General features: G+C 49.6%; 1 protein-coding gene across 2 annotated transcripts in view; it reads left to right on the top strand.

Moving 5' to 3' along the window:
• The first annotated feature begins 1,349 nt into the window (after window positions 1–1,349).
• Window positions 1,350–25,102, top strand: part of CREB3L1 (cAMP responsive element binding protein 3 like 1) — a 46,637-nt gene continuing 22,884 nt past the window's right edge. For both annotated transcript variants that reach the window (XM_069858102.1, XM_069858101.1), the window contains exon 1: window positions 1,350–1,549. In XM_069858102.1, the coding sequence (XP_069714203.1) occupies window positions 1,448–1,549 (102 nt within the window). In that variant the 5' untranslated portion in view covers window positions 1,350–1,447. The remainder of the gene's footprint in view (window positions 1,550–25,102) is intronic.

The following is a 25,102-nucleotide window of genomic DNA, read 5'->3' as shown; positions in this document are numbered from 1 at the left end:
TGATACAAGCCAAGATGCCATTGGCCTTCTTGGCCACCTGGGCACACTGCTGGCTCATGTTCAGATGGCTGTTGACAAGCACCCCAGGTCATTCTCCTCTGGGCATCTCTCTAGCCACTCTTCCCCTAGTCTGTAGCACTGCACAGAGTTGTTGTACCCCAAGTGCACATCAACCAAGAATGCAGTGATCCCAATGATCCCAACAGATGAAGTGGTGGCAGGGGTGGGCTGGAGGCTGCTGCCTGCAGGGAGGGTTCTGGCTTTGCAGAAGGGAGGGTCTGCTTGGTTCAATGAACTACAGTCATGGAATCCTCATAGAATCATCAAGGGACATTCAGGCTTGACATCAGAAAAAAATTTCATGGAAAGGGTCATTGGGCATTGGAACAGGCTGCCCAGGGAGGCAGGTGAGTTATCTTCCCTGGAGGTATTTAAAAGACAGGTAGAAGAGGTGCTGAGGGGCATGGTTTAGTGATTGATAGAAATGGTTGGACTCGATGATCCTGTGGGTCTTTTCCAACCTAGTGATATTGTGATCATAGAATCATAGAATAGTTTGGGTTGGAAGGGGCCTTAAAGATCATCCGGGTCCAACCCCCCTGCCATGGGCAGGGACACCTCCCACCAGCCTAGGCTGCCCAAGGCCCCATCCAACCTGGCCTTGAACACCTCCAGGGATGAGGCAGCCACAGTTTCCCTGGGCAACCTGTGCCAGTGTCTCACCACTCTCATGGTGTAGAAATTCTTCTTAATGTCTAGTCTAAATCTGCCCCTCTCCAGTTTATACCCATTGCCCCTAGCCCTGTCACCACAAGGCTTTGTAAACACTCCATCCCCAGCCTTCCTGTAGCCCCTTTCAGGTACTTGAAGGTCACTATAAGGTCTCCTCGGAGCCTTCTCTTCTCCAGGCTGAACGACCCCAATTCTCTCAGCCTGTCCTCGTACGGGAGGTGCTCCAGCCCTTTGATCATCCTTGTAGCCCCTCTCTGGACCCAACAGCTCCATATCCTTCTCATGTTGAGGATTCCAGAACTGTACACAGTACTCCAGATGAGGTCTCGCAAGAGAATCCTCCTAGAGAATTCTCACAGCAGAATCCTCGTAGAATCCTCGAATCGCGGTTCGGTTTGGGTCGGCAGGGACGCTGAGGATCCCGCAGCTCCACCCCCGCGGGCAGGGACTCCTCGGCCGGGCTCCCCGCGGCTCTCCCGGCGCGGGGGTCGCGCTGCCTTAAGGGGGTGTGGGCGCAGGAGGTCCCGCCCCGCGGGTCCCGGTGTGCGGGTGGGGCCGGGCGGCGGCTCCCGGTCCGTGGGCAGCGGGGCTGACAGGCGTCCCGAGCAGCTCCGGCAGCGGGGCACCGGCCCGAGTAGCGCCCCATGGCCCGCGGTGGGGCGGCGCGGCCGCTCTGAGCGGAGCCGCGGGGCGCGGAGCCCCCTCCGCTGGCACTATGGACGGGATCTTGGAGCCCTTCCCCGCCGAGCGGCTCTTCCCCGGCACCGGCTTACTCGACCTCGGCGACTTCAGCGAGGCGGACTTTCTCAGCAATGTGGTAAGGCACCGCCGGCGGCGCCCCGGGAATGCGGGGACCCCCCGGGGATGCGGGGGCCGCCGAGGATGCGGGGACCCCCGGGGATGCAGGGAGCTTCGGGGATGCGGGGTCCCCCCGAGGATGCGGGGTTTCCTCGGAGATGCGGGGAGCCCCGGGGATGCAGGGAGCTTCGGGCATGCGGGACCCCCCGAGGCATGCGGAAACCCCCGGGGCATGCGCGGGCCCCCCCGGGGATGCAGGGCCCCCCCGGGGATGCGGGTACCCCCGGGGATGCGGAAACCCCCGGGGGATGCGCGGCCCCCCCGGGGATGCGGGGACCGGGTCGCCGCTCCCGGCCAGCCTCCCGCCCCCGGGGGCCGGGCAGCCTGAGGAGACCCCGCCGGGCAGCCGCAGGTTTTTCTTCCTGACGATGCGATCTTGTGAGGCTGAGTGAGAAGCTCGAAGGGGCCGAGCGGGAGCGCCTGCCTGGGGGCACGGCCGGGCTCGTCGGCAGAGCTGTGGGCTCAGCGCCTTCACACTCCTTTGCTTGGAACTTTATTCCTTAGAGTGACATTCAGGAGATGAGGCATCTACAGCTTGGCGTTAAGGCTGGGCTGGTTTGCTTTGGAGAGAAGGGTGAGGAGGAAGAGTGACTCGGGCAGAAAATGCGTTGCCAGTCCCATGAAACCAAAGGGGCATTGTTCACCTCTAGGGAAGCTGTCCAGTCTCTCCAAGGAGTCAGGCAAGTCAGTCTTCCTTTGGAAAGAATTTAGCAAATATCTATTATATCTACAAATCAACACGTCAAATTGCTAATGCATGAGGGATTTGTACGCCAAAGGTGAAGTCATTACTTCGTAACATCATTTTTGTTATATTTCACATTGATAATTAAACGTACCCCAGAATAACACTAATAATCTGATTTTGCACGGCATAGCACACTTGCAGACTTCTGAATGAGAATTAGCAACTATTGGAGATCAAGCAGTGCATGCGTGTCTCTTCCTCTGAATCACAGGGAGCACTCCAAGGTTCTTACCGCTACATTATTTATTTCTCTGCCTCTGGATTTTGTGCTAACGAGTCTGATCAGGCCAGTGAGGCTGATCTAGTTGTTTTTACAGAGTGCTGAAGGTAAAGAAATTGAGTCCAGCAGCTTTCCTCGAGCAGCTCATGCAGGCTGTCCTGTCTGAGCTTTCTGTGCAAGCCTATGCTGCAAATCCTGCAGCCCCTCTGCCAGGGAGGACCCAGCCCTGTGCAGAAGGGGGAAGGTCCCCACCTCAGAGGTGTTTTGGGGTGAAGGCATCTCTCGATGCCTGGCAGCATCTGTACTGCCTGCAATCAAGGCTCCACCAGCGTCTGAGCAGCTGCAGACACGGGATGGTGTCCCTTCTCAGGACAGAGAGGTTTTAGCCATGGTTTGTTACTCCCCTGTCACAAAACCAGCACCTCCTATGTTCTTGATGTAGCACTACGAGAGTCTCTGAAATGATGTGATGAAAGCAGGGGAGATGCTGGCATCACGACAGGGAAGCAGAGTACAGGGAGGGAGGACGGTAGTCATTAAACACCTGATGAATCCACTTCTGCTTTGCTACACAGAAGGTGTCCGAAGCTTTTTATGCTGCCTCCCTTGTGGAAGAGAAAATAGAGATGCAGAATTTGTGTATGTGATAAGTGCACCACACTTGGTGTGAGGAAATGCACCGGGTCTGGGAAAGAGATTATAGAATCATAGAATAACCAGGTTGGAAGAGACCCACCGGATCATCGAGTCCAACCATTCCTCTCAAACACTAAACCATTCCCCTTAGCACCTTGTCCACCCGTGCCTTAAACACCTCCAGGGAAGGTGACTCAACCACCTCCCTGGGCAGCCTGTTCCAGTTCCCAATGACCCTTTCTGTGAAGAATTTTTTCCTAATGTCCAGCCCAAACCTCCCCTGGCGGAGCTTGAGGCCATTCCCTCTTGTCCTGTCCCCTGTCACTTGGGAGAAGAGGCCAGCCCCCTCCTCTCTACAACCTCCTTTCAGGTAGTTGTAGAGAGCAATGAGGTCTCCCCTCAGCCTCCTCTTCTCCAGGCTAAACAACCCCAGCTCTCTCAGCTGCTCCTCATAATGCAGCAGCTCCTCGTTATGCAGCAGCACTGTGTCTCATCAATATCACCAGCTCCTAATTTCCAAGCTACTACAGTGCCTCAAGTTCTGACTGTGGTTGGGCTCTATAGGAGGCAGCAGAGTCCTGCTGTGCCCATCGCAGACCTTCCAATGGCACGTCACCCCAAGACTGAGTGCTCGTTCGCACTGCGAGACCTGTTGTTAGGAGTCTTGTGCCTTTCCTAACTCCATGTACATCCAGTATGGATGAAGATGTGTTGATACCAAGTACTTCCTGTCAGGACTGTTTGTTCCCTTACCAAAGTGAAATAGTACACATTGGCAGCCCTTTTACCTAGGTGTGACATGGGCTGCGGTCAGAAGTCAGGGAACCTCTAACTAATATAGGTTTTACCTCTTTGTAGCTTAAACACAACTTCTGCCTGCAAGCTGTGAAAAAGAAGCTTTTGTGTAAGAGTGCCATCTGGTGCCACCTGCCAGGACGGTGTGTTTAAAGTGTGCCGTGGCCATGTGCAGCCTGGCTCCATCCTACCTCATTTAAATGGCCTTTCTGCTTGGAAAGCTGCTTTTTGAAGTAGCCTCTCCTTGCCTTCGCAGTAACTAGGCTGTGGTGACTCAGGCATCGTTGTGCTTAGCTTACAAGTAGAAAAACAAATGCTTTGGTAGATTTTTTTTTTCCAAACTGCTAGCACCACAGACTTCAATACCTTCTCTTCCTGCAGAAGATAAATAGAAGAGATACTGTAGCCACTTCTCGCCTACCAAATCTGTTGGTGATATAAGAGCCAGAACATAATCACCCTCTTTGTTCTCACTCTGCATGACAGCATGGGGAGAAGGAATACACTTACATTCTCTTACTGAATCCAGCAAATCTCTTGGGATCTTGAGATGTGTTGAGAAGTTCTTTCTATGCAGAACTGTGCAAAGCATCACGGTGCACAATAGCTACAAAGTTGCCAGTGCCTTTGCTTTAAAGATGGGCAAACTTTTCCAGATATTGTTCAGCGAGCATTTTTCTTAGAGCGGATCAGGAATTTTGGCCATAAAATGCCAGTATTGAAACTTTTTCTGAGGATGATTTCTTCTGTTCAGAAAGGAAGCGGAAAGAAAAGATTGATGAACTTTACTGCAGAGGCTGTGCTCCTTTGGAGCAAGAATTGTGTATCTCTAAACCACACTCATTTCCTGAACCTTGGCACTCTTAAGGAATCATCTTGGTCTTTAAAAAATGATTCCCTGTGTTGTTCATCTAATGTTTTGACAAAGAAGTAATGATGGCACATCTGTAGATGCATCCTCAAAAAGGACCGCATGCTTGAAACAAAACAAACAAAAAAAGAGTAATTTGAACAAGTGTGGGGATTTCATTCAGAAAGACACAGACGTGGGAAGAATGGGTCACCAGAAACTTCATGCAATTCAGCAAGGCCAAATACTGTCTCCTGCCCCTGTGACGGATGGACTGACCCACCAGAGGCTTATGCCCCAGTAGCAAAGGTGGCTAGCAGCTAGCAATAGGAGGGTGATTGTAGATAGACAGAGGGATGCCCCCTCCCTGGAGGTGTTCAAGGCCAGGTTGTGTGGGGCCTTGAGCAGCCTGGTCAGGTGGGAGCTGTCCCTGCCCATGGCAGAGGAGTTGCAAATGGAAGATCTTTAAGGTCCAACCCAAACCATTCTGTGATTCTGTTTATCCCCCATTTCTTGACAGTCGTATAACCATGTCTGAAATACAGCATCCAATTTTGAACAGCCTGGTCCCAGAAAGGTTTTGATAAATCTGAGTGTTGTGGAGGGGGTGGTCATGAAGATAGCTAGGGGCTGGAGCACTTTTCCTAAGAGGAGAGGATAAGTGAGTTTGCTTGCTCAGCTGCAGGAGAGGTGGCTTCAGGGGTCCTAGCAGCAGCCTGCCTGCACTGGTGAGGAAGCTGCTGAGAAGATGGAGCCAGACTCTTCCATAAGCGCATGGCAGGAGGATGGGTGACCATAAATTGGAACGGGGAAGGTTTAGTCTAGGTATAAGGAAGCAATTTATCAATGTGAGGACAATGAGAGTGGATGAGGCTGCCCAGAGACACTGTGAAAGCTCCTTCCTTGGGGATTCCCAAGACCTATCTGGACAAAGCCCTGACTGACCCGTCTGCAATTAGTGTTGGCCTGCTCTGAGCAGGGGTCAGATTAGAGGTACTTGGAAGGGAAATCTCCAAGGGACTCAAAATGCTTCTTTTGACTTCATTTAGATTCTGCTAACCAAACTTACATATGATGAGTACTAACAGCATTATCAATCTCCTTTTGCTCAGGAGGCCACCTACTGCTCTTAAGCTCAGGCAACTTTGCTGGTCTTTTTTCTGCCAGAAGAACCTACTATAAATAAGCTAATCCTTCATGCAGTACCTGCTTATCAATTTTACCTGTCTGTCTCGTGTCCACTTCGGGATTTCTGGTCACTCCTGCGAGTAGCCATCTATTCACTTACAGTCTATTACTCAGAAAGCTCTTACTTTCTCTCTCAACTCTTATCAGTGCTGTGAAACTCTTCAAAAGCCTTATCTTATCTTTTGAGTCAGAGTCACCACTGTGCTTCACTGGGTTTGTAACACTCTGGTGTCAGAATGAAGCCAGAATTAACCAGCCAAACAGGAGACAGTAATTCTTTTTAACATAGTACACCAGTGGGTTTGTTTCTTTGATATGTTTCTGTATTTTAGTATGGAAAATACCTTCCAGGATGACTTTGGATGTTGATATAAAGACAGCTCTATCTTGACTTTTCTTCTCAAAGCATATTCTTTACCTCCTCCTAAAAGGGAGACATCAAGGCAAAAAAATAGCCTACATGGTAGTGGAGGTCTCCACTGTTAAAAGTTAAAAAATGCCAGTTCAGGCTGCCTAGGTGTTAAGCCAGGCCCTCTGGGGAATGCATGGTGACATGCTCTTTCACTGTGTGATCCTATATGTATGGGTGATGTGACAAGTAGCATCTTCTGGAGCCTGCTGAAGGGCAACAGAATGGGCAACTGCCTGCCTCTGTGGGTTGCTCCTTGAGCACATCATGAGTTTTGTGCCTATTGTGTGCTCTGTCCTTTAATATTGTCCTGGCCTGCAGAAAGGAGGAGAGTAGCAGGACTGTATATAGCATGTAGGCTGAGAGCGGTGCTGGTGCAACTGCTGAGGGGAGCTTCCCCTGAAGAATAAGAGACGCCGTTCACCATGGATGACCATCACTCTTGCAAGAAGCCTGTACACACTTCAATTGCTCTATGCATACTACAGGGGAAAAAACTGCACTTAAGTAGTGCTTAGGTCTTGGACTGACCTTCGATCTGAGTGAGCTCCCTACCACCATCTCCACACAGAGTGAGGATGAAGAGCTCGGTTAGATTTAGTCTTCTAATTCCTTCCAGTTGCTAGAGAGGAGAACTCTGCTGTATTGGCAGGCTGGGTCTCTGGGACTGATGATAGTCTCTTGTGGTGACACACATAGAAAGCATTTTGGCCCTGTTCCCATGCCTGGTAAAATTTGGTAAGTGACATATCCCTGGTTGGTAACCCAAGTACTGGGCAAGGCCAGACATTTTTTCTTTAAATTTTGCTTGGAACCTGTCAGTCAGGGATTCTTGTGGCATCTGGAGCACAGATACAGAAAGAATTGGTGGGGCCATCAGACCTGGCCTGATGAAAATGAATCTTAAAATAATAGTTTCTAGAATTTCGTATTTCATTAGTCTCTATGGATCCATCTTACGGTTCCTTCACTTCATGTCCGTGCTGCTCCTTATCATCTCACAGCAGGACTTAAACTTGCAGAAGTGCTAGCAGCAAGATGAGACCAGAGCTGAACACAGTACTTCATGGGTTTCTGAGCCTACAGCATCATCAACGCAGGATCATCACGAGGAAACATATTTCCATTTTGTAATGAAGAGGAAGAGAAGCTTGAGCTTCCTTTGGAAGACTCTAGGTCAACACTTTCTCCACAGAGACTGAGGATCATTTGTGTGTCTCTCCTAGCCACCAAGAAAACATTTGGGATTCTCATCTTAAATAGAAATGTTCATCTGTTGGACAACTGCCTTCATGTGCTAGGGATCCACTGACCTAAACACTCATCTCAGCCAAAGTGGGAGAACCCTTCGTCTGCACTGGTAGACTAGAGCTAGAGGAGAGGTTGCAATTCGGAGCAGGAGTGCAGGAAAGCATGGTTGAAAACAGAGTTAAACAATGGAGATAGGGCTATCATCTTGGTGGGGAGCAGCAGGAAGGACTTTGGTGAAGTGCTTGCAGAGTAAACAAAGGGAGGATTTGGCAAGGGGTGGAAGAACATCTATGCCTACAGTCCACTCCCACTGAGGAGGGGTGCCAGCAGCACCAGCTGGGAGACGCTCGAGTCATGTACAGCTCAGGCCATGTTTGCCAGGTGGTCCCCATCCCCTCCAGCATAAGGCATTCGTTCAACGCCATCACGGTTTCAGCGAGGAGTAAACCTAGGGGTCTCATCTGTACAGACCAGGGTGTAGAAAGGCTCTGAGTCTGTTCCATTGGACCTTCTCCTGGTATCAGCATGCATGCCTAAGCATGTTGTCTGGTGGCTTCTGAGTCCCATGGCAAGTGTTGGGTTCATCAGTCCCAGCTCATCTAAGAAATGGCCATGATTTGTCTGGGAGATCTCCCAGGGAAATTTCAGGTCTGTGCTGCAAGATCAGGTGCAGTTACCAAGGCTTCACAGGCAACCTGGTGGCCAGCATTGTTATTCTTCAGGGGCCTGTTGGAAGAGCCAAGTGTATTAGTCCTCACTTCCAGGCCAATCTCAGTCCTGTCGATCCCAGTTTTCTGCTGGGGACTGTGTTTATCCTCCTTTGCACATCTGAACTGCTTGGACTTCCTGTCTGCACACGGGGGGTGAAAAGAGAGAGCAAGGGTGGATCCAAAGCCATGTTTTTTGGCTGACCACCATGCTAGCACCGTGGCTGTCCTGCTGCAGCTGGTGACTTCTGAGCATGCAACTTTAATGTGGTTTTGGATCCTCTGGCTGAAATCATTGATTGTGTTTTCAGCCTGGCAATGGGACATGGTGGGTGCTTGCATGGAGCCCTTTTCTTATTCTTTCCTGTCTTTAGAGGTGAACTTGTGTTGTGAGATGTTAAGGTTTTTCTTGGATTGGTTTCTGGGTGTTTTGCATCGTCCCTCTGAGCAGAAATAGCTATCCCTTTCTGACTTCTTTACCAACCTTCTCTTTCTTTGCATCTTCCCTTTTATTCCTATTTTCTTAAATCTCTCCAGGCCATCTGCCTTTCAAATCATGTGGAGCTGCTCTGGTCAGTATCCAAGTGATGGATGCTTGACGCGTCGTTCTGCCATAACAAGGTCTCATGAAGGGTGGAACTGCAGCTATCCACACACTTTCACTCCTTTCTTTATCTTCCTATTTTATCTTCTCACTTTCTAAGATTGCTTCCAGCCTGTACAAGGGATTTCTGTAATGTGCATGGCTATTCTCCCTGAAACTGGCAGTTAATTTAAACCGGTACTGGAGTAATTAGTAGCATCTTTAAGGCTCAAAGGTGGTGCCTTTTGTGATGTCAGTCATTACTATCACTGTCCAGACCGTTCAGAGGAAACTTACCCTTTACTAGCTCAACAATGTTGCTTTTGGCTTCTTTATACTGTGACTTTGTCTTGATTAGGAAAAATGTTCATTCAGGTCAGTTTGGCTGACCCGATTAGCAAAGCCTGCTCAAAACACAGTTAACATTTTTCCCAGAATAGATGCAATGTAATGGGTTATGTTCAGCATCTGTGTCAGGAGCTCCCCTGCAACAGAATGTCAGGGCTCCCTTGGGAGGAACCTGGCAGCCAAAGCTGGAGGAGAAATACAGCTTGGGTGGACGTCAAGCATGTTACACAGGAGGGAGCTGGATACAACATTGGTTTTGGACAATTGTGCTGGATTGTCCGCATCCCTCCTGCAGGTGAACTTCCTTAGACAGATGCCCAAAGAACTCCTTTCCACAGTGTCCCGGGGACACTGTCTTCTCCTCCTGATGCCGTGGCATGTCCAGCTGGGAGCACTGCAGCTCAAGAATAACATGTCTCTGCTGGCTGAGGTGCAGGGGGTCTACCTTGCAAACCTGCTCCTGGCTCTACAGTATTTGCAAGCCTTCCTCTCCTGGGAGGAGAGCTTTTTCCTTGCAGAAGGGGTAGCTGAGGCAGAGGGAGGCCAGGGTGATGAAGAGGACCCAGGTCCAGAGCCTCAGTCGTTAATAATTGCATGTCAAGGCAGCTTGATGTTTAATTGTCCCATAAATTCACAACATTTGAAGGAAGGAGCTGGGGCAGGTGCTTCTGGCTGAGCTCACTGCTGCCCCAGGGGAAGTACTGCAAGCCAGGCAGCTCAGGGGGGAGAAAACCAGCTCTGACATTTGTAAAGACTGTTGATGGAAGGTTTCTTTCAAGGCCTTTTCAGTGTCTCAATCTGAGAGGTCTTTGCCCAGGGAATGCTGGAAATCTGGCTCTTCTTTCCAAGCAAATGTGGCAGACTCTGAGAGCTGATGAGGTGCTGTTGAGCCACAAATATTGAATTGCCAATTGAATGATGTTGGGGTTTTTTAGGTTTTTTTTTCCTCTCCTTCTGGACAGTAGTGCAGTGAGGTTGTCAGGAGTGGGAGAACTGTACTGTAGTCCCAGTTCTACCAGTTACTAGCATGTGAACTTAAGGGTGTCACTTGCAGAGATGCAGTTTTTGTTGTCTATAAAATCATGCATATCTTTTTTCTTCCTGGCATGGGGCAGTACCACCAATGGGTGAAGCAGATCAATGAAAAGTTAGGTTTTGCTAGTAGATACCTGCCAGGGAAGGTCCATAGGAACTATTACTTTGTTTCTCCAGTTAGAGTCTCTTTGAATTACTTTGCAGCTACAGATGATACTTGTACCATTTTCAGTCTGGCAGGCCCATCCTCCACAGATGCCCAGCTTTCCTTCGCCCCTGTCCTGTTGATTACCCCTAGGGACTGCATGTGTCTGATTCTGACCTCAGATACTTCAAGCTAATCCAGAGTAATCTTTCTGCGTCACTCAGAATGACTGTGCTGGTCAGCATCAGGATTTAAACTGAAGTACTTGGCCCATGCTGTTCCTGACCTGACCTCTTTGGGCCTTTCTGAAAACCAAACAATTTGTGCTTTATAAATTCAGTGAATGGGCTGTACTCATACCTCATCCTCCACTGCACAACCAGATTCTGGCTCAGTCGCAAAACCTAACTTCTCCCTGGGCTTGGTGCAACTTGCTGATAGCACCCCATTACGTTTCTGCCTGAAATTGCTGCGTGGTCAGGGCTGTACTGAGTTTCCAGGCTCCCGAAGTATGTGTCATCTGGTTTGTAACCAGAAGGAGGTAACAAGCTGAAAGTACCAGAGTGCCATGGCTTTACGAGTCCCCTAAGAGGACATTCAAAACCCATGTGAATCCCTCTTGCCACTCAGCAGATGGCTTTGTGCTTTCCCTTTCTCTCTGGAGTCTGAGGATGGCCATTATCTACTAGGAAGAGCAATGCAGAGGTTGCTTTCCCATTCTTTGACATCTCTCCTGCTCTTCAGGATTTTTCAAACAGAGTTGGCAGCAGTCCAGCAGCTGGACTAGCGTTAAATAGTAAGCAAATGGCCTGCAGCCCTTTTTCAGACCCATCAAAGCACACACCTTTCTTTCATTCTCTTCTTACATGTCTTTGAGACCTATTTTTATCACACAGGGAGAAAGCTGAGCTCAGGCCAATGCTGAGGACAGAGCAGAGGGTGCTACACTCCTTTCTTTGTCACTAATTAGTACCAGGGTGGTAGCCAGAGGCTGCTAGCTGTGAGAGAAGAACTGTTTTCTCCCTCTCCCTGCAGTCGGTGGCAGCTGTAAGCAGCTGCAGCAGAGCAGGAGCAATGCTCATTTCTTAATTTTCCTGCATGATTCAGCTGCCCTGGCAACCTCCTCCTGCAGCCAGGGGCTGGAGTTCCAGATTAGATGAAGGCATACATTACTATGTCTACCCCAGCAGCTATGCAGTGTGTTGAGATCACCCAGCAGCCTCAATATCTACATGTAAGTGCCAGAGACCCGTGTCTATGCTAGTGCCCTGTCCACTGGTCTCAGATGCCTTTCTGATATTCGATGAAATTGAATTACACAGATTTGCCAGAGGATTATTTGTTCTGGGAAAGGGAAGAGGGAAGGAGGCCAGGAAGGATGGAGAATAGGGGAAGAAAGAGGAAAGAAAAAGCAAAGACAAGAGGAAGGTAGCTATGTAGTTAGCGTTTCTGAGCCATCTGGACTTGTTGGCATGGCCCCAGCTGGATGGGCTCACAGGTTTATGCACACCATGATGTAATCTCCATTGTCCGGTATTTGATTTTTCTCTTTGCACTGGATGGTCTTGTATCTGGTGCACGTCTGAAGCAGGCATTTTGATTTCCTGTTGCTATTTGTGGACTTTTCCTGGCCAATCCTCAAGAGCAGCTTGGGCAGTTTGCATTCCTCAAGCTAAAGAAGCAGTGCCGCTCTGCCTGGCGCGAAGCAAGGGCCAACTGCGGCCAGCCTGCCAGCTGGGGAGGAACACCGCTGCATGAGGAACCAGCTGTGCTTCACACCATGCTGTGGCTGAAGAGAGGGTGACACCTTTGCCTGGGGCTTGTGCTGCTGCAGCTGAGCTCAGGAATTGGCTCAGCCTTCAACATCAACATAGAGAGGGCTGGCAGGACCCTGCTTCCCAGCCACTTGTGGGCTTCTGTGCCCTCCTGGGTCTCGCAGCAGATTCCTTTCTCTGGTAGGTGTGAGTAAAAAGCAAATGATGGGTTCAGTCCTTCTTCCTTGCTAATGCCAGCACCAGGGAGTACCAGGGGCTTTTGGCTGCCCTACGAAGCAGGTGGGCTTCACAGCACATGGGAAGAGGAGCTGGGGAGGCTGTGGGCCAGTGCTGCCAAGCATTCTGCCTTGCTAGGGGAAGGCCTGTTATCTCCTTCCCTTCATCACTCAGTGCCATTTCCAGGAGTCAGTGCAGTCTCATGGGAAGGATTCAGACTAACCTTCCCTCCAGTGTCTGTAGTGGACAGACACACCTCCCCAAGACCAACTGTCTCTTTCTCTTTATTCCTTCCCAGCACATGAAATGAAGAGGGTTTGTATGTCTGCCTTCATAAAAGCACACTGTTTGAACGTCCTTAAGTTACAGGAGGCACACGAGAGCAGTGATATTCTTCCCTACATAAATTCAATATTTTGATGGGCAAACAGTAGAGCCATAGGTCCCCTCCTGCCATCAGAAATAGAGCAACTCACACCCTCCCACATGGCTGGAAATGTCTGAGATGCCCAGAGGATGTGGATAGGATCTCTGTACAGCATACCACAGCTGCGAGCAAACTTCAAACACAGTGACAGAGGAGCCTACTTCAGAGTGCGCCATTCTCCGCTCTGACTCAGGAGTTGTGGGTAGCTGTGTGATGAGCCATTAGGCAACAGTTTGACGTGAGCACACCATGCTCCCTCCCTCATGATGCCTTATCCTACTCACATGCCTCACTTAGCTTTGTTTCCTCCGGGGGCTTGGGAATGGGAAAATGGAGTGCAGTGAACCCCCAGGGAGCAAAATTTTGTTTGGTGGAGAATCCTGCTGCATGGTTGAGAAGTTGTCCTTGTTGCACCCGCACGGAGCAGGACTCTGCTTTCATAATACCCTAGGGACAGCCCATCCACCAGGGATGGACTCACTGGAACCACAGGACTGAGCTTTTCCATCCGACTCAGTGAGAGAGTAGTTGAGGAAAACGATGGCCTCTTTATAAACCAACTGGCAAAACTCATGCGTCTCTCCTGGGAGTGGGCCAGGGATTCTGAGTCACTACTTAAGTGGGTTGTGGCCAAGGTAGTCTTACCCAAGACGTTAAGTGAGAGAGGAGAGATCCACCCAGGAATGCCAGCACAAAGAGAAATAGCCATGATCATAATTAATAATAATACAATGGTGAAAAGATTCAGAAACATGCTGCCCAGTCCAAAAATAAAGTTTGAGGACAATTCAAATGCTATAAAGAAAATAGAAGAGAGGAAAGAGTTGAGAAAGACTGCCAAATCCTGCATGTCAGCTGCAATGCAAAGAGTCCCATCCAGCTGGCCTGGGTTCAAAGAGCTCCTATTGTCCAACAGCATTTCCAAGACACCATTCAAAACTTTCAGAAAATGAACCCGAGATGCAGGGTGAGATTTATCACACAATAAAGGCAAGCCAGATGTGTGCACCCTTTCAGAGAGAGATGGGAGGAAGGCAATAGAGGAGTGAAGCAGGGGAGAATCAGGCGGCAGAGGCAGCAGGGAAAAAGGTGACATGAGAAGGTCTGGTGCTGTGAGCATCCAGGAAACAACAGGGGCTGTGTGTGTCTGTGCTGAGACACAAGGTGGGCACTTGTGGAGGATTTCATGTATATGGAGAACTCCATACTTGGGAAAATTCACTTGGCATCAGGATTAAGGAGTAGAAGGGGAAGATCTCACTGATGCTTTTTCTATTTTGTTGCACATAAAATCATGATGGATACTAAGAGGTTATTGTTGCTTCTGATCTTGGATTATTCACCTACAGAATAAAGCCATGTATGAAAGGATGCCCAGAAGCCAAGCCACTGTAGATGTTATCTTGATTTTCCAGGGCTTGCACAGCCTTCATTATGGCTTTGCAGCACTGGCCACCCTGGCAGGGCTGTAACTTCCTTTGCCACAGGAATCACTTCCACCTGTGATTTGATTATACTAAAATCTAGCAATTAATTATACAGAAACAAAATTTAATCTTTGAATCTGCTGCTAATGTGGAGTTACATAGTTACAACCTACAAAATTAAAGAAGTACTCAGGTTCTCCCTGCCTGCAACAAGAACAGTGTTGTTTCTGCTGTCTACAAAATAACCTGGTACAGTGGCCATGTGATACCACACTCCACAGATTATAAACTGACTTGATTTTGTTCTTAGGAAGATTTTTGGTAGTAAGAACTTGTCCATCTAAGAGCAAAAAGCCTAAGAAGACTTCAGAGGCTTAAGCTAGAGTCCCTCTTTGCAATGACTCATGTTCAATGACTGTCCTTAGATTCTAAAACAGGGGTTTTTTAGGAAGGGGTGGATTTATCTGAATCCTTTAAACTGAGATGAGATGTTTCTTTCTGTGAAGCTTAGTTGCAGATGATGCATTTGAAGCAGGAGGAATGAATACAGCTCCTGCACTCAGCTATGTAAGGAACCATGTTTCATTACCAGATTGGTTTCCCCAGGCCCTAAACCCCATAAAGTCATCCATCATCTACTTGTGCTGCTCCAGGAACATCCACAGAAAGGATTCCCAAATCCACCAGTTTCTGCAGACGCTCCTCCAAGGCTAAGGTACAGATGCGTGGTTGATTTCAGACACGGGAACTTTCAAGGCAGGTTTTGAGGGCGTAATGTGTTTCCAGTCTTCAAAGGAACATGGGATCTTCTCTTCCCAGAAACTTCTGACTTTACTTCAGCACACAATTCCATGCATATTCATGTTTCTACTTCTTTTCACCAGCTACAAGGTACTCAGCTGCTGGGCCTTGTTGTGGAAAAGTCCAGCTTAGAGAGGGGATAAATGGAGAGCCAGGTATTGAGAAAGGGGTTTCATAGACTGCCTTTCTTCTTCGGCCTTGATTTTCATCCCATGATTGAAGTGACCGTGTTATCTTTGACTAGTCAGATCTCCATCCTTGTCTTTGGAAACACAAGGCTTTGATCCCTTGTTCACCAACATCACACCATTGTTGTCCCCCAGGATGGTGTTAATCCAGACTGCTCCAGCAGTGATGAATAGTCTGAGAAGTATTACTGCCCTTTGCGGGCTAGGAAGGATTTCCCCATTCCCCAGAGACTCTGGTTTCTGCAGCTCCACCACTGAGGTGAAAATGATGCCCTCAGCATTGGAGCTGAAGTTTAATTTCCTATCTGCTGCTCAGGGCACAGATTTTCCACTGGAATATTGGCAGCAGGTCAGAAATCTGCATTCCAAGCTGAATTGCTTTGAAAACGGTCCTGCTGCAGGACCCTATTTAGTCTGCTTGTTGCAAAACCCAGCTCTTGCCCAGCCTGGCCACTGAAGAGTCCTAGCTCTTGCTCTCTCAAGATTTTGGGTAAAAAATCTCTCACATCCTTGAGTCACAGACCATCTGGTCCAGACTTAGTTGCTCTGTAATTGCCCTTCACAAAGGCCCAAGGAATGAAAGCCACTAGTAATGTTTGGTATTAGCTGCATGCCTCAGCTTTTGGACTTGAACAGAGTACAGCTATCTTCCTCTTCCAAGGCCTGCTTTTCTTTATGGGTCTCCAGGGACCTGCCAGGGGACAAAATGTGAATTATCTCAGATTTTGCTCTCTGAGCACTAAAAAGAAACAGTTTCAATGGGAAAAATTAAGCTGCTTGTAAAGATTATACAGACCTTTCCTCCTTCTCCAGTGTTCTCCCAAAGCAGATTTCTTCTGTCTCCCAGGGTGCCGTTCTCATTGTTTAGATTGCCTTTCTTGCAAGATGCAGAAAAAAATGCTCGTAATGGCATAGGAGTGATAAGCTTTGTAAGAGCAGAGATCTCCCAACTCTGGTGGGCCCAGCTTCATATTGGGCAGGGCCAGACTCTTCCAAGAAAGATGGAAAAAATGGTGGAGTGGCACTTATTCCAGTTTGTTTTGGTTATTAAATAAACTTTCCCATTCCACTGACTAGTGACTGGCTTGAGTAGTTGCACCTCTCTAATTTATTTTTAGTTGTATTAAGCATTCATGCTGTATTTCGTGTCTTTTGGCTATACTGTGACCCAGCTTCACTGCAGCATGGCAGCATGGTTCACAGAGTCACACAGAGTAGGCCAGTATTTTATTTTGTTTGCCATGCCTGCTGCCTTTCATGGTACTGTGCATCCCTTTCCATCAAGCAGAAATTTTCCCTAAACTGTCCAGGCAGACATGCCACAAACAATTAAATCCATATAGGCTTTTTCAGGGTAGACTTGCCTCTAGATCTGCAGGGCTGGGCTGGAGCTGCATCACTAGGTTATGCAGGAGCGCTGCAAGCTAACAGTCATGACTGTGGAAACCCAGTTGTGTTCTTGTGCCACTGTCTGTACTGAGAAGGGATGCGTGTGTTTGGGCTCCACAAAGGGCATGCCTGGGTAGAGGTAGAATGAGGGTAACGTGGCACATACGGTCTTCCCAAAGATGATGGATTATATTTTTACACATAAGGAGATAATTCACATGAACGCCTCTCTTCTGATGATACAGCAGCTGAAAGACTCTTGGTGCCTCATTATTATGTGGAGTTAGAGTGTCAATGGGAGCATGCTGCAAATGCAACTGAGTCTGCCAAGTTAGCATGAAGAGGTAAAGCGCCGATTCAGACAAGAGGACAGAGACCTGGGGACAGTGATGACAACACAGCTTCTTTCTCTCAGAGCTACAGCTTGTGTGAAGTCTCCGCCTGGACACTGTACTGACCTTGGCTTGGGAAGGAGCAAAGAACAGGAAGAGAGCCCTGCCAGCTTGCCCAGGGGTACCTGCATTCCCACAGAGAACACCTCCCACACATCTCTGTTCCAACACAGCCCAGCTGCCACCACAATTACTCAGAAATAAAGGCGGCTTTGTTTTGTAGCAAGCAAGTGTCTTTAGTTCTCTGAGAGCAAGAAAGTCCTTGAGGGACAAACTTTATTTACCTTTCATGGACTCCCAGAAATAGCCCCCAAATTTTCTGCCAAATGAGGATTAAGAGCAGCTGATCTAAATGTTTCATCCTGAGAGGGTTGTGTCCACTTCTATGTATGGTTTAAGTCCTCCTCTAATTTTTTTTTCAGAGTCGGCTGCAAGGGAGTTGTAAGCCAAAGGAAATTTGGGACACTTGTTGCATATGTAGCATACACGCAGCAAAAGCTTGCTGGAAAGCAGAAGCATTCCTGTCTGTCCTCCAGGATGATGCTGCTGGGAAGAGAGGTGCTCCTGCCTCTGCAGACTCAGCAAGTCTTGTGCAATAGGCAAACTGAGTAGTGTAGCTGCTTTCTGCCCTGCACCAGTGGAGCCTGGTTTGCTCTGGGGAAAACTGTCACGTTCTCCCTTCTCCCTAGCACACACATACCTACTCTGCACTCTGGCATCCACAGGTGATTTGGGGGCACATGGATGGCCACACCACTGTGGACACACTATGATATGCCACTTGTCTTTTGATAGGTCTTGCCCAGGGCTCTGCCCTGCTCCACTGTCATTCCCCCCATAGGGTACTTCCAGTCTCTCCCACGTCACCTCTGCCCATGCTGTCTGCTAATCCCATTTATGCTAAATCCAGGTGGGGGTACACCAGTGACCATAACTCCTCTGCCAGCGCAGCAGAAGGTGCCTTCCTTGGCTCCTTCATGGCTCCTGGGAAACCCAGTCACAGAGTGGCAGATTTCAGCTCTCCGTGTACCTTTTTCTCCTTTATTTTTTTTCCCTTTCAGGGGCAAAACTTTTGAGTCAAGACTTAACTCACTCTCTCCTCCAACACCTGGGTGCCTCCCAAGATTCCTCCCCAGTGAATGGCAGGCTCGCAAAGTCTGAGCTGGGTATTGCAATCACAGCCACAACATTTTGATGTGGTCTGCATTGTGTGTGTTTGTAGCAACATTGCCCCATCTGTCAGCTGACATTTCCCCACAGGGGCTGGGAGAACATGAAACCTTTCTGCCTGCCTCAGAGGTTAAGAGCAGCTGATCTAAAAGTTTCATCCAGAGAGGGTTGTGTCCACTTTTGCATGTGGTTTAAGTCCTGCTCTAATTTTTTAGAGCGATGTCTCTCGGAGAGGCTGGGACCATGTGCCTCTATACTCGGCACTGGTGAGACCGCACTTCAAATACTGTGTTCAGTTCTGGGCCCCTCACCACAAGAAGGATGTTGAGGCTCTGGAGTGTGTCCAGAGAAAAGCAAAGAAGCTGGTGAAGGGGCTGGAGAACAAGTCTTACGAGGAGCAGCTGAGAGAGCTGGGGTTGTTTAGCCTGGAGAAGAGGAGGCTGAGGGGAGACCTCATTGCTCTCTACAACTACCTGAAAGGAGGCTGTAGAGAGGAGGGTGCTGGCCTCTTCTCCCAAGTGGCAGGGGACAGGACAAGAGGGAATGGCCTCAAGCTCCGCCAGGGGAGGTTCAGATTGGACATCAGGAAATAATTTTTCACAGAAAGGGTCATTGGGCACTGGCGCAGGCTGCCCAGGGAGGTGGTTGAGTCAACATCCCTGGAGGTATTTAAAAGATGGGTAGGCAAGGTGCTCAGGGACATAGTTCAGTGGCAGATAGGAATGATTGGACTTAATGATCTAAGAGGTCTTTTCCAACCTAGTGATTCTATGACTCTACGATGTCCTCTAAGGCGCTCATTAAGACATCCCAGGATGAGAAAGAGCCGTGAAAGAACAAAGAATCAGAATCACAGAGTAGTTTGGGTTGGAAGGGACCTTCGACATCATCCAGTTCCACCTGCCAAAGGCAGGGACACCTCCCACCGGATCAGGTTGCTCCAAGCCCCATCCAACACCTTGAACAACTGCGGCATGGGGCATCCATGGCTTCTCCGGGCAACCAGTGACAGTGGGGGGAAAGGAAAAACCTCCCGGATCCCCATTCTCCACCGGCGCGGCGCGGACCGCTCCGTCCTAACCCTGCACTCCCCCCGCCCGCCCCGCGCCGCCCGCCGCCAGCGCCTCCCATTGGCCACCGCCCCGCCCGCCCCGCCGGCCAATGGCCGCGCCTGCCCGCGCCTTCCCCCGGTCGCGCCTCCGCGGTCCTCTCCTAGGTCTGGTGGCGCCTGGTGCTGGAAATTGGAAATCCAGGCCCTTTGGCGCGGTGGAAGGTGGTTAGCGCAGCGAGAACCGCGCGAGTCTCGCTGGGATCTCGCAGGGCGAGGCTGCTGCCGCCGAAGGGCAGCGTCCTCTGGCACCTCTGGGCCAAAGGGCACCTTCCCCTGGCAACTCTGGGCCAAAGGGCACCTTCCACTGGCAACTCTGGGCCAAAGGGCAGCAACCCCTGGCACCTCTAGTCTGAGAGGCAGTGTCCCCTGACATCTCTAGTCTGAGAGGTAGCGTCCCAGAGGTAGCGTCCCCTGGCACCCCTGGTCTGAGAGGGAGCGTCCCCTGGCACCTCTGGTGCGAGAGGCAGTGTCCCCTGGCACCTCTGGTCCAAGGGGCTGCAGTCCCCACACGGAGGGAGCTTGTGGCACAGCTCCCACTGGGGATACTGGCCCCTGCCTGGCTTGCAGCTGCCCCAACCCCCCCCTCTTTCTGCCCATCTGCGTCATTCTACAGACCCAACTTCAGACCAGGTTCAATCAAGTCCCTGAGTGTCACAAAAGCATCCTGTTCACCGTACAGTCCAGGCCTGTGATGCTGAAAATAACCACCCATGACTTGGGCATTGCCCAAGGGAAAGTCTGCGGGGTGCTGCTGGTCCGGGCGGTGTGTTGCTGCTAGAGGGAAAGAGCAGGGTCTGCAGGTGGTTTGGCCTGAGGTGGTTGAGCTGCACCAGGCAGAGAAGCAGGAGCAGCAAGGGGACAGCGGGTCAGCGGCAACCGACCCAGGCAGAGCAGGGGCCTGGGCAGACCGTGGAGCAGCAGGGAGCTGCAGTATGTGAGAGGAAAAGTCAAGAGTGATACAGGTCAGGGTGGGTGGGCACAAGAGGGGTTTGAGAGAGACGAGAAGCAGTTGGATAATCACTTGTGCCCCTTGGGGTGCAGATGCACTCACTAGACTGTAAGAAGTGCGTGCAGCATCTGTCCATCCTGCCTGGATCTTGTTAATGCTGTTGAAGACCTTTGCTTTTGTAAGGCTTAAAATTCATTGCATTTTAAAGAGAGCAGAAGGACTGTCTGGAGTGTATGGACTCTTCTTTCCTGGAATGTAAAGGAAACCTCATTTGTGAAGCTGGAGTGCAGGGGGCTTCATTCCTTAGTGAAAGCAGAGAAGGGAAATGCAGATGTCACAGCTGGGACAGGAGATTTATCTTGGCAAGCAAAGAGGAAAAATACTTTCAAAAAGCAAAGAGAAAACCCAGAAGATTCTCCTCCCCATCGGCACTGCCTGCCAGCACGAGCAGAACCTCCAACCTGCAAAGGCCCTTCGTCTCCTGGGCCTGGACTGCTGCCCAGCTGGATCAGCCCCTTGCTGCTTTCTCTTTGGAGCGATACCATTGTGGTAGGAGCAGGGATACTGTGAGAACCAGGCTGATCCTAAAGAGAATTTGTCTCCAAACAACTTAGCTGAAGTTGGGAAGCAGAAAGTCACACTTGAAGGATGGAAGTGTGAAAAAGGGAAAAGGAGGGGCATATGCAGCCAGGGTGACCATAGAGAAGTGGATCCAGGGAGAGGAAACCACTCCCTCCTCACCCATGCATGGTGCCCCTGGGCTACAGGAGTGGCATCTTAAGGCATTACCATGTGCAGCTGGGCAAGGGAAGAGCCTTATTGCCCCAGTCTTTGCTTCGGGCCCCTAGAGGTCTAACACCAGCTCTGGGTGGGGGGAAATAGAGAGCTTGCATTTGGATGTCTGGTTGCCTTACATTAGTTCCCAAGATAGCTGTTGTACAACAGGAAAGAGTGTTCAAATGAGAAGTGCACGCACGCACATACAGTGTGCTATTTAGACAACCCTAATCATGAGGTCAGGATGAAAACATGTGGTGGAAATATGTTTGGAAGAATCAGTGCCGATGTTGGTCATCAGGAGTGGGAGGGAGCAGGAGCCAGCAGCTGACAGATTCACACTCCTTCCCTGTGGCTGAGGTGGCCTCAGCCCGAGCAGATTCTCCAGTGGTACCAGGGCAGCTTAAGTATCTCTGTTGGGCCTGGAGATGCAGTGGTCATCGCCTCCCCTGTACCTGTGCATACTGGCTCGTGCCCTTCAAATGCTGCCTCCCTGTCCTCCCAGAACTGCAGTGGGGGGACGGGCAGCCAGAAATCGGGCTTGGATCAGGAAATCCAGCACATCCTCGCCATTGTGTTTCTGTCCCTTGGCTGCCCCCTCCCTGACCGCTCACTGGTAATACAGCTTTGGAAACACATCTCGTGCTATTTCTTGGCTTTGGAGCGTAGTTAGAAGGAGAAGGAAGGAGAGTGTGAAAGAGGGGGGGAGATAGCAGGAGCAAATAATGCAAAATGAAACTGTGCTGTGAGGTTTGTATCTCATCTGGAAGCTGTTTTCCCCCAGTATGCTTCTCACCCGCACCCTCTGGGCCAGGATGATAAGGATCATGTTTTCTAGTTGACTGGTCCTCCTTGCTCAAGCCAGGCCCTTCTGCATGAAAGCTTCTTGAGATATCTTAAAGGAGAAACTCAGCAGAGCTGCAAAGTCCTTCATTGTCACAAGTAGAAACTCTTGGCCAATTCCCTGAGGAGCAAGAGCTGGCTGATCTTAGCCTGGCTGGAAGGTGCTCTCGAGGAGACAGTCTATGACTTGAAGAGGCTGTGAGAGGATGAGCCTGCTCTGCTTGTGCATCTCTGTACATCCCACCTCCATTCATATCTGAGTCCTGTGGACTGTTTGTGGGACCTACCACCAGCATATGCCTCTTGTCTGCTGAGATCTTCATTGACATGGCATCAGCAAAAATCTCTCCAAAGTCCAGCACAATCATTTCATTTAGTGGAAGCACATAGAATTATAGAGTCACCAGGTTGGGAAAGACCTCTTGGATCATCGAGTCCGACATGTAAGCTTTCAGTTGTGCTGGCCCCAGTCTGGGTGCTAAGTGAGGGCCTGTGGTTGCCCAGCAACTCTGTTGGCATATGACCTTCCAGCTGGGCTAAAAGCTACCATCCAGTTATCACCAGTCAGGTGATAAACCTGCTTCTCTTTATTGCTCAGAAGCTCAGAGCACTGACCCTGCCTTGTTCTGCCATGACCCACACAGCCCTCAGATACTACACCCTGGAACCTGCAGCTCCCTATGGAAACTGGTCTCTCACACACATTAAGGAAGAATATGGCTGGAGCCTTCTCTGAGTTTTGCCAGATGTGTACAGCTCCCACAGTGAGGCTGGGTGGGACACAGTTTGCATGTTCTGGGTTAGCAGTCTTGATATAAACTAATGAGCAGTGGTTTGGGTGACATCTATCCAAACTAGGTTCTGGGCTGCTCCTCACTATGCCCATCACAGGTGAATCTGGACAGGACATTTTTCCTGTTACCATGTGGTTGCATGCATGGCTATCTTTACTAATCTGAAGTGTGCCCTGAAGATAACAGTACCTGTTGGCATCAGGAGAGAACAGAGCCAGCCCAAGAGACACAGCAGTCTTTCTGGGACATGGTGATTTAGCTTCCTGCTTTTCCTGTAGTCTGTTGTGGATATAGCCAGCTACAAAGCCACATCATTATCTTTGTTTGCTTTACCCTACTTCTGCTTTCCTCTCCCTCTTGCTGTAGCCTTTGAGTAAAACAGCAGTCTCCAGCTCTGTAATTGGTCTGGGGTGCTCTTCCTCTTTGAAGGTGTCTGATCTTTGGTGCCTCCTTGATAATAATCACAGTTATTCCCAATCTCATAGTCTAGTTCCCTTCTCTCATCATCTGTGTCTGGAGCTGTTAGATTGGTATGTGCTTGACTGGCAAGAGCTGAAAGGGGGCTGCTTTAATGAGAAGGCTTTGCCAGTATTTAGTTGTGCTGGAAGATAAGACCCAGGAGCCCAGAGAGGGATAGATGTCCTAGCATTTTGGGATTCCCAGGGAAAGTGTGAGTTTCACTCACCACTTACCACCCAGGTTTTTCCCATACTGTGCAGTAGGTCTCTATCTCTTGGGAGAGAATGGGCTCTTGGAGATCTGAACTTCTGCATCTCTGGGAGAACAGCGTTGCCTTCATCCTCCTTTCCAAGCCCAGATGTCTTCCAGCATGCCTGCTGTGCAATGCCTAAAAGAACCAGAAGTCTGCAATTACTCGTGCCAGTGGTGGTGACCATGTTAAGGCTCTGATACTCAATCCCTTACACTCGTTACTCATCTCATCCCTTAGCCACTGCTGGGGAGATTTTTTGGTTTCAGAATAAAACCAGAGGCACATCCCTGCCTCTTCCCTTCAGGTAGGTTTGCCCTACAATGGGAAGACTGTTGACTGACCAAGATATTCTAAACCAAGATGTTCTAAATGTGTGTGGGACACTCCTTAAAGATAGTGTGGATAACTACTGCATAACTGCATCTTCTTGACTCTCCTCACTCCCACCTCTGCCTCTGTGCATAACAGAGTTGCAGACGGCTCTCCCTGCAGCCCAGTCCATCCAGCCTTGCTTCTCTTCCAGTGTTATATGGTGCTTCTAGTTTTTATCTTTACAACCTTATATATTATTTGGGTACCCCTTGTTGGGTCCCAGCTCTGCAGTGCTGTCCTGGTGCATTGGCAGCCAGAACTCTGAATGCCTTCACTTTTCTGCGGTTTTGTTCTCACCCTTACCATAAGGCTATCGTGTTCATATCCTGTGTTTGCTTGTGTTGTTTAGAGAAAGCAAGACAAAGAACAGCTGTTATGTGAACAGGCATTCCCTGGCGTTACTGAACAGGACTCCAAACTCTTTACCCCTCCATGCTGTAGGATAGGACAAAGCCTGGTTTTCCAGTGCTTTTTAGATAAATATCTAACTCAGTTCTCTGTTCCATCTGCTGAGTCAGCTTCCTCTGAAGAATGCTTATGCTCTGCACAGATGGGAGGTGTTTTCTGTCGCTTAATTCAAGTGCAGAAATGCTTCTAGGCCACTTGGAAATGGCTGGGTAGGTTTTACCAAGCTACCCTGCCAACTCAGCTTCTGCTATGGGAACTAGGTGGAGAAAACTTCAGGCCAGACATTCCAAGGAGGGCCTCAACACTGAGATTCAGCATAAGTGTGCCTTCTCTGCCCTACCTGCACATGCAGTGCCTGCCCTCCCAGGGGATCCTCTAATGGTTGTATTTCAGGCTGTCACTCTAGACAGGACAAGTGGGAAAGAAGTAAAGAGACAGAAACTTTGTGTCAGATAGAATGTAGGTAGCAGGGAATCTACCCGACTTCCAGCATGCTGTGTGGGTGTCTGGGTTTTAAATCGAGTGGCTGAGGGTTAATGTTGGAGGGTGAAGACATGGGCACGTTAGAGATTGCTGCAGTTCACCCTCTCCCTCCCCAACTTGGTGGAAAGCATGTGTTTGTTCAGTTGGAGCCTAATTCACTCTCCAGCCTCACCCCAACCCTCTGACGGGCAGCATAATGTTGACAGAGCGATATTGTGCTCAGATAAAATAAATAAACCTTCCTGTAGGAACAGGAACCTGCAGGCTCCAGCATCCGGGGTCCTCTGGCCAGCTCCTCCCTCAGTCTTAGGGCTGGGGAGAGAAAGAACTGCATCCACCCCATGCTCCTCTAGGAGACAGAAT

This window comes from Phaenicophaeus curvirostris, chromosome 5 (assembly GCF_032191515.1).
Source record: "Phaenicophaeus curvirostris isolate KB17595 chromosome 5, BPBGC_Pcur_1.0, whole genome shotgun sequence".
Taxonomy (NCBI): domain Eukaryota; kingdom Metazoa; phylum Chordata; class Aves; order Cuculiformes; family Cuculidae; genus Phaenicophaeus; species Phaenicophaeus curvirostris.
The sequence above is the reverse complement of the archived record's forward strand: the minus strand, read 5'-3'. Positions and strand labels throughout refer to the sequence as shown.